This window comes from Homarus americanus, unplaced genomic scaffold (assembly GCF_018991925.1).
Source record: "Homarus americanus isolate GMGI-L3 unplaced genomic scaffold, GMGI_Hamer_2.0 scaffold367, whole genome shotgun sequence".
Taxonomy (NCBI): Eukaryota; Metazoa; Arthropoda; class Malacostraca; order Decapoda; family Nephropidae; genus Homarus; species Homarus americanus.
Window position 1 is genome coordinate 3,493,888 of NW_024743709.1, and position 9,703 is coordinate 3,503,590.

At 45.2% G+C, this 9,703-nt stretch overlaps 1 protein-coding gene across 1 annotated transcript in view; it reads right to left on the minus strand.

Moving 5' to 3' along the window:
- Positions 1-950: 950 nt before the first annotated feature.
- Positions 951-9,703, minus strand: part of LOC121877450 (toll-like receptor 13) — a 17,432-nt gene continuing 8,679 nt past the window's right edge. The window contains exons 2-11 of the mRNA XM_042383216.1: positions 8,869-9,028; positions 8,422-8,606; positions 7,209-7,331; positions 6,562-6,666; positions 5,679-5,795; positions 5,231-5,337; positions 4,062-5,009; positions 3,376-3,531; positions 2,682-2,769; positions 951-2,313 (exon numbers count right to left, since the gene is read on the minus strand). Coding sequence (XP_042239150.1) covers positions 2,023-2,313; positions 2,682-2,769; positions 3,376-3,531; positions 4,062-5,009; positions 5,231-5,337; positions 5,679-5,795; positions 6,562-6,666; positions 7,209-7,331; positions 8,422-8,606; positions 8,869-9,028 — 2,280 coding nt within the window. The 3' untranslated portion in view covers positions 951-2,022. The remainder of the gene's footprint in view (positions 2,314-2,681; positions 2,770-3,375; positions 3,532-4,061; positions 5,010-5,230; positions 5,338-5,678; positions 5,796-6,561; positions 6,667-7,208; positions 7,332-8,421; positions 8,607-8,868; positions 9,029-9,703) is intronic.

Here is a 9,703-nt window from a genome sequence, read left to right on the forward strand (position 1 = left end):
GTGTGTGTGTGTGTTTGACGGTGTTAAGGACTGTTGCCATGACTTAGCGAGCATTATAACAATACACAATAATGAGATTCACCATTATGTACCTTTGAAACTATATCGATCTGTACCTCCACACGTCAGCTTAGTCAACCATATAGCTTAGGCAGGTGAAACAGGCGGTCACAGCGTTGATGTAGAGTGAGGAGAGAGTGATGTTAGAGTGAGGAGAGAGTGATGTTAGAGTGAGGAGCGTGTGTAATGTTAGAGTGAGGAGGGAGTGTAATGTTAGAGTGAGGAGAGAGTGAAGTTAGAGTGAGGAGAGAGTGAAGTTAGAGTGAGGAGAGAGTGTAATGCTAGAGTGAGGAGGGAGTGTAATGTTAGAGTGAGGTGCTAGAGTGAGGAAAGAGTGAGTTAGAGTGAGGGGGAATGAAGTTAGGTGAGGAGAGTGATGAGTGAGAGAGTGAAGTTGAGGAAGTGAGGAGAGAGTGAAGTTAGAGTGAGAGAGTGAAGTTAGAGTGAGGAGAGTGTAATGCTAGAGTGAGGAGTGTAGTGTTGTTAGAGTGAGGAGAGGTGAGAGTTGAAGGTGAGGAGAGGTGAAGTTGAAATTGAGGAGAGAGTGATGTTAGAGTGAGGAGAGAGTGTGAAGTTAGAGTGAGGAGAGTGTAATGCTAGGTGAGGAGAGTGTAATGTTAGAGTGAGGAGAGGAAGTTAGAGTGAGAGAGTGTGTAATGTTAGAGTGAGGAGAGTGATGTTAGAGTGAGGAGAGTGTGTGTGAGTGAGGAGAGTGTGTAATGTTAGAGTGAGGAGAGAGTGATGTTAGAGTGTGAGAGAGTGATGTTAGAGTGAGGAGAGTGTGTGTGTTAGAGTGTGAGAGTGTGTAATGTTAGAGTGAGGGAGGTGTGTGTTGTTGGGGTGAGGAGAGTGATGTTAGAGTGAGGAGAGTGTGTAATGTTAGAGGAGAGTGTGTAATGTTAGAGTGAGGAGAGAGTGATGTTAGAGTGAGGAGAGAGTGATGTTAGAGTGAGGAGAGAGTGAGGACAGTGTAGGGTAAAAATAGGTCTAAGGTAGAATGAGGTTAGGTTGGGTAGTATAGAGGCAGCGTGTCTCTGTGTACTGTAATAACACCACAGCCGGAGGAGAACCATCCATTCATCCAACACACACACACACACACACACACACACAAACACACACACACACACACACACACAAACACACACACACACACATACACACACACACACACACACACACACGTTTCTCTTTTTCTTAATGCCATCCTTCAAGGCTCGTCTACAAGAGTATATAATTATATCATTAAGAACTTGTAACATTCTATACCAACGCTGAAGAACTGGGGAGTTAGATTAGGTTAGGTTAGATTAGGTTAGGTTAGGTTAGGTTAGGTTAGGTTAGCATTAGGGTGTTTAATCTTCATGTGATCCTATAAACCCTTACCCCCATCTACTGTAGTACAATTAAGTCTCTTTTAAACTTAAATGGCACATTCCTATATATAAGTGGGTCTTTATTTTAAGGACACCACTGCTATCTATACACTGACCTTACTGTACGGGTGTAAACACCACACTGTATTGTACATGATCATAACACAAACTGGAGTCTATGAGAGCCCAGAGTACATGGGTGGAGTGGTATAGGTCTTGATGAGAGGAGGGAAGTGGTGAGCAGTGGTGCCAGGGAGGAGACACCAGGTCGCCCATTAGCCTTTGTGTCTCTAATTGGCAGGTTATACATCCTTCCCCTCCCCCACCCCCATGATGTGATTGGTCGAGACGGGTATGATCACTTCCTTATGCCATGGAATGTATTAGAAGTCCCTTATTATCTTATTATCTCACATTCTTTGTACTTACGCGGTCTCACATTCCCCCATTTTCAGTCACTTGTGGGTATCGTGGTACCCAAACTAATATTCTATAATGCTCAAGAGGTATCGGCAGTGTTTATCTTGAGGTAATCTCCATAAAGTGAGCGCTGGGTGAGACCTGGCCCAGCGGGAAAGGCTCGATGCTACATGTAGGACGTGGAGTTGGGCGGCTCAGTGGTCAGAGGTTTGGTTATGGCTTTCAGTAACCTTGACCAAAACAACTTCTGCCCCTCGGCGTCCGTCACCCAGGCCAGGTAGGTCCGGGTCTTGAGCAACAGCCGGAGTTTCTTAGGTTGACTCCCCGACGGGATGACCTCTAGCAGCAGCAGGATTAACTTACTCTTCTTCTCGTCCAGTATCTTGTTGGTGGCCATCTGTAGCTCAAACATACACCAGCTGCTCTCCACGAAGGACGGCGACAGCACCACGATCACCTGAGGGATACAATTACGCCTCAGTCACAACACTTAATAATAGTTCACCTTTCACCCGCATGGCACTACTCTCGTTCATCACTTACCACTATTAAACTATATATGTGATCATTGACTCAGTAGATTGACCGAAATACATGTGTGTGTATTTTATGTGTATACTGTACATAAAGGGAATAGACTGTGTGTTTGTTTATTTGTCTGATCGTGATAGATAGAGAGGTGCTGGTAATAATAACAGAGGGAGGGAGGTGGTAGGGGTCGTAAGGGAGGGTGGGTAGGGAGGGAGGGAGGGAGGTGGTAGGGGTTGTAAGAGGTCGTAACAGAGAGAGAGAAGGAAGGGGAAACGGAGGCACTGGGACACTTACCTTACGTGAACGCTCGACACTGTTGATAATGTTCTGAGTTATCTCTTGACCCACTGTGAAATCTCGCTCGTGCACACACACCCGGTACCTGTGTGTACATGATGATCAGATACCTGTTTACGCACATACATACATACATTACAGTATTATGTACAGTATCTTACAACACCTATTTCCCTGTGTTAATTAGCATGTAAAGTAGTACCTTTGTATGGAATTTAAACAAAATCCTTTTTTTTACCCAAGGTGTCGAAAACCAAGGTATTAGGTCAAGAGTATTTGTGGCGTCAAACGACATATTTTGGAAAGTGAAAAATAACGTATTTATAAAGTAAAACTAGTCTATATAACTGTATTTAAGAAACTGAATATAATGGTGATTTAAAAAAATACCGGCACAACGTAATTGACGTTTTAAATACAGTAATCTAATATGTTTAATTATTTCAAAGGTCATTAATTAACACTAATTACTCGAATTTTTTAATTGTTAACCTAAAGCATTAAGTTACAACACAAAACCTTTTACAAGAGTTATTATGATAGAAATAGGTTTTGTTTTACCAATAATCTCTCGTCTGTTTGTGTAGAAAGAGAGATAGGGTATAGTAGACATAGATAGATAGATGATAGATAGAGAGAGAGATCCATGATATTCTCTCACAACCCATAAACTAACCACGTGACCACTGACCTTCCACCATCCTCCAGTTTGACCAAGAGATGCTCGAACACCCACTGACGGTCGGCCTGGGAGTAGCAGACGAAGGTGTCATACAGGTACTGGTCTGAGTCCTCCTTCTGCACCGCCATCCTCACCCGTATATTGTACATCACATACCGAACGTACCTGAAGGAGGCAATGAGCGTATGTACAGTCGCCTACACTTATACCTGGTACAGTGTCTGGCGCATATTATGAGATGTGGCAACTCTGTGTTTGTTTACATTGTATTGAACTTCCCAGAATGGCCCTAAGGAAGCTCGTAATAGTAGCCACAGTGTTGCCACATCTCATAAAACGCGCCAATTACTGTATCAGGTAAAAGTGCAGGCTACTGTGTGTTTACTTAATAATATATAAGAAAGTAAGTTAATTAAACACGGGGAATGATGAGAGTGAGAGACAAGAAGCACCCAGAGACCTCACAGCTTTACGGTCTTTTGATAAATCATCTTTAGAGTTACTGACTAGATTTCTTTTGCAGATTTTTGTAAGGAAATTTATATAGATTTTCCTGGACTTTAGAATGCTCTCACATGTTTGGTAAATGTGTCTTGTTGTGAAGAATTATTAATGACACTCTGTTAATTTTAAGTATATGAGGATAATGACAATTGGTGTATATAGATGTGAGTAATGACTGTGCCAACACTCACCAGCGCTTCCTGTACACTGTTACCGCCACCAGGAGAAGAGACAGCGTGACGGATATACTGACGAGGATGGTGGTGGTGGTGTTGATGGGTGTCAGGTTGGTAGGTTTGTTTGGTGTGTCCTGGCAGGTGGAGTTGACGATGTAGTCAAGAAAGAAGATCAGGTCGCCATCTTCAGAACACTGATAAGATGACCACGAAACGAAGTGCGTTTTGTTGAGTGTGTTGTTGAGGCTGGCGATGGTACAGTCGCACTGGAACACGTTGAAGCGAAGGTCCACCGTCACCAGGCTATCTGTACTGAAATCCTTAACCATTGCCTTCGTCAGGTGAATGAGTGAGTTCCTCTGTAGTGAGAGTACTGACAGATTAGTTTGGTTGTAGAAGTTAGGTACATTCCAGGCGGCGATGTTATTAGAGTCCAGATTCAGATAAGACAGTTCATGGAGGTCCTCCCATAGCTCAGGAATTATTGTCCGTATTTCATTTTCTGACAAATCAAGGTGTGAGACAGAGTGGAGTCCTTGAAACGGAAGATAAAATTTAGGTTGTGCACCGCGAGCCCCAAGGGGTGTCTGGGCCTGTTGCTGTTGCCTCACGCTACTAGTACTCCTCTTGATCACCGTCACCCAGGTCGTCGAATAACCATTGTCGAGTAATTTATCGATCTCTTGAGTGTGACGCTTGTGACGACCATTTTGTTGAGTCAATCTGACCATATTGACGGGAGTGTGAGGCGGGACACGGCGGGAGGAGGAGGAGGAGGGACCAGCGGCCGCCTCTAATGACAGTGTTGAGGGACTGTTGGTGAAATCATTATTGTACTGGAAGACTATCTTGTTGTTTGAGAGGTCGAGGTAGGTGAGGCTGGTGAGGCCAGAGAAGGTGTCGTTGTACAGGACCTGGATGCTGTTCTCGTTCAGGTACAGTTTCTCCAGTTTGGATAAATTCCTGAAAACGTAACAATTGTTGCATAAACTGTATAGGCCACTAATGAACTTCACCCTGACATAACCCTTGACCTAACCTAACCTAATCCACCCTGACATAACCCCTAACCTAACCTAACCTAACCCAATCACGTATACTTCACACTCAGTACCCACCGCAGGCATGTTAGTACTATCCCCTGAGCTAGAGTGTGTTGTGAACTAAGTGAGCATTAGACCTACCTGAAGCTGTTAGGGTCGATGTGAGTAATACAACAGGTAGACAGGTGTAGGAACTGAAGATTGTGTAGAGTGTTGAAGTACGATTCTCTCACCTGTCCCAGCGGCACCTGTCCAGAGGTGGGGGAGAAAGAGGTTTTCAGTCTTAATTACAATTTGGGTTATTTTTTTTGTAGTGTGTGTTTTATAATGTGTTTGTTGTGTGTATTTGTGTGTTCAATTGACTCTCTCTCTCTCTCTCTCTCTCTCTCTCTCTCTCTCTCTCTCTCTCTCTCTCCCATATAATCCGTTGAATGGAGTTTACATCTAACAGGCCCTCTATAACAGACTTTCATATTCGTAAAACCAGTAATGAGTTTCACTACCTGAGAGAGAGAGTCAATTGAACACACAAATACACAACAAACACATTATAAAACACACACACACACACACACACACACCTACTCACCCTATCAAAGGAGGTATTGGTGAGAAAGTCGAGGTTCCTGAAGATTACCTCGTCCATGTTAAACGTTTGAGGTCCTCCGCTGCCTGTGTTACGAGGGTTGTCACTCAGAGTCAACACCTGTAGGGGGAGGAGAGGTAGGGGGAGGGAGGTAGGGAGAGGGAGGTGGGGGGAGGAGGCAGGGGGGGAGGAAGGTGGGGAGGGAGGAGTGGGGAGAAGGTAGGGGAGGGAGGTGGGGGAGGAGGAGGTGGGGAAGGTGGGGAGGGAGGTGGGGAGAGGGGGTAGGGGGAGGGAGGCAGGGGAGGGTAGGGAGGGAGTGGGGAGGAGAGGTAGGGGAGGGAGGTGAGGGGAGGGGGAGGCAGGGGGAGGAAGGTGGGGGAGGGAGGTGGGGAGGAGAGGGTGGGGGGGGGGGAGGTGGGGGGAGGGAGGAGTGGGGAGGGGGGCGAGGAAAGGTAGGAGGTAGGGAGGAGGTAGGAGGGAGGGAGGAGGGAAAGGGAGTTAGGAAGATTGAATAGAAAAAAAATAAGAAAGAAAAAACCAAGAGGAAGCAATACGGGAGGAAAAGGAGAGAGAGAGAGAGAGATATAAGTAGATAAATAGAGAGAGAGAGAGAGGGGGGGGGGAAACAAAAACATTAATTTCCATATCATCATTTCACCGACCTAGTGCACATAATGTACAAACGTATTCTTAAATTATTTTACTTTAGTTTACCCTAAAAGCATAATCAAAGAAAACGTAACAAAAAGTCGATGTATAGCTCAACTAAAACTTTCAGCTTGACCCTAAACCACAATATTCGAAATAATATATTAAAAATACTCAATTATCTAACTAAATATTAACATTAAGTGGTTTGTATTGCTATATAAGGGTTTAAACGTACGTGGAGAGTGGGTAACATGACGTCAGGAGGCACAGTAACCAGTCCATTGCTGTCTAAGTAAAGTTCTCTCAATGAAGGGAAGCCATCGAAGGTATCGTACTGCACCTGGGTTAAGATAGATACTGTTATGTTAGGTAGTACACAGTGGCTACTAATGGAGTTTTATTGACCTTGTATGTATCTGTCATAACTACATACAACTTAAACTTTGTGTTGTAGATTAAATAAATAAATAAGTTAGACACGTTTTAAGATCTAGATGGGGCCCTGTCAGGTCATGTTAGGTGAATTGTGTATCAGGTGACTTTTTCCACTTGGTATGGTTCATGGATACGTAAATCATGGTACGCTAGTTATGAAATGTTTACTTGCTGTTATGACTTGTTGAATTATTTACTTATCGGGTTAGATTAGGTCACTCACCGTGTAGATGTGGCAAGGTTAAGTTAGGTCACTTCGCGTGTTGATCCGGCAGTACATGGGTAAGGTCAGATCAGGTCACTCACCATATTAATCCGGCAGTACATAGGTAAGGTCAGATCAGGTCACTCACCATATTAATCCGGCAGTACATAGGTAAGGTCAGATCAGGTCACTCACCATATTAATCCGGCAATACATGGGTAAGGTCAGATCAGGTCACTCACCGTATTAATCCGGCAGTACATGAGGTTGAGCGTGACCAATTTGTTCATAACAGGGAAGGAGCTGTTGTCCAGACACTCAAAAGCCGACCCGTGCAAGTCTAAGATCTCCAGAGTCTCGTTCACCTGTAATTAACAACAAGTACCACAGGTGTTATATATCTACAGCTGGGAGGGGAGGGAGTGAGGCGGTACAGCGGCTAGAGGGGTGTTATCCAGTTGTCCTTATCATTACCAAACATCATTCCTGGTTTCCTCCTGTACTAACACTGGATAAACCAACCACCTAAACGTCTAGTTAAGCTGATAAGGTGTGAAAGCGATTAAAAAAAAAAAAAAAAAACATGGGTTGATACAAAGTTCGACTCAACTAAAGTTATTTACGATTAGGTTAAAAAATAGATTAATTAGCTATGGAATATTTTGTATAAAGATCAGAATAAAATTTGGTTGTTAATGTGTAAGGAAATAGACAAAGATGTGTGTGTGATGGTGTGTGTAGGTGTGTGTATGTGAGAGAGAGAGAGAGAGAGTGTGTGTGTGTGTGTGTGTGAGAGAGAGAGAGAGAGAGTGTGTGTGTGTGTGTGTGTGTGTGTGTGAGAGAGAGATAGAGAGAGAGTGTGTGTGTGTGTGTGTGTGTGAGAGAGAGAGAGTGTGTGTGTGTATGTGTGAGAGAGAGAGAGAGAGTGTGTGTGTGTGTGTGTCAGTGGTTAAGGCTAACTATGTTAACAAGATCCCCGGATGTGTGTGTGTGTGTGTGTTCTCAGTGACGTAGCCTTAACACTGTATAAGTATAACTAAACACTAACTTAACCCCTCGTTGAGATGGTGATAAGGACAAGTGTTTCCTGACTGCCTCTCCTTACATGAGACACAAGGAGCGGCCCAGGGAGGTCTTGCACGGTATACTGCCATGTGTTGCACGCTTAAGTGGAAAATTGCACATAAGTGGTAAATCATACTGCCCTCCCTCTCTCTCTCTCTCTCTGTCTGTCATTTCCTTCCTCCCTCCCTTCATCTTTCCCTTCCTTCTTGTTCTTGTTCTTCTTCCTTTTTCCTTCCTGCTTCCCTGCTCCCTTCTCTCTCCCTCCCTCTATCCATCTATCCATCACTCCCTTCTTCCCTCTCTCTCCCCTACACACACCCACACACACACACACACACACACACACACACACGTGGAGATAACAATACCCTCAGGAGCCAAGACACTCACTAGTTCCAGAGCTCCTGTAGGGACGCGGCCGTAGTTGTTGTTGCTGAGGTACAGTTCCCTCAGGTTGCCTCTCTCCAGCGGCTGCAGTAGTTCCTCCAACTCCTCCGGGGACAGACCGTGGTTCTTGCTCAGATCCAGAATCTCCAGCCCCTTCAGGTACTGCAGCGGTGACCCTTCTACGTGTGCTGGGAGAGAGAGAGAGAGAGGTTGTTATCAGGTGGGGGTATACACAGGTAGTGGAGCATAACACAGGTAGTGGAGCATAACACAGGTAGTGGAGCATAACACAGGTAGTAGACTGGAAACATAGCACAGGCAGTAGGGGAGCGTAACAAAGGTATTGGACTGGAAACATAACACAGGCAGTGGTGGAGGAAGCAAAATACAGCAAAGCACAGCGTAGTACAGCAGAGCACAGCGTAGTACAGCACAGCACAGTATACTCACAGAACTGGCCAATGGAACAGTTTCTCAGGAAGAGGCTCTTGACAGGGCTCTCCCTCAGGGGCTTGAAGAGCTTGGCTGGCAGGTTACACAGCGGGTTGTTGTTCATGGCTAACACCTCCAGGTAAGGCAGCACCGTCTCGTTCCCCCCGACAGGTTCTGGCTGTAACACAAACAGCCCAATTTGATAATTCATTCCTTCCTCCTCTGTCATTGGTCACCTACAGATAGCTTGGTGGGGCTGACATTAGAGGGACTTCTATAGTCAGTCGTGTGTCAGCCGTAATCAGTCACATGTCAGGAGTAATGATACAGTTAGACGTTAGCCGTGTGAGTCAGGTTCTGGTTGGGATTCGATTTGGGGTTCGAATTAAGGTTCGGGTTTAAATAAGGTTCACTCAGTCCTCCATAGGTAAGTCAAAGGGGAGGTTTAGGTGGTCTCGGAAGGTTCAGGTGGTCATGATAATGTTCAGGTGGTCTCAGGAAAGGTTCAGGTGGTCTCAGGAAAGGTTCAGGTGATCTCAAGAAAGGTTCAGGTGGTCCCAGGGACGGTTCAGATGGTCTCAGGAAAGGTTTAGTTGGTCTCAGAAGGTTCAGGTGGTCTCAGAAGGTTAAGGCGGTCCCAGGAAAGGTTCAGGTGGTCTCAGGGAAGGTTCAGGTGGTCTTAGGATAGGTTCAGGTGGTTTTAAGAAAGGTTCAGGTGGTCTCAAAAGGTTCAGGAGGTCCCAGAAAGTTCAGGAGGTCCTAGGAAAGGGTTCACAGGGTGGTCTCAGGAAAGGTTCAGTGTGCCTTGTAGCTGCTCCAGGGGAGGTCCCAGGAAAGCGTTCAGGTGGTCTCA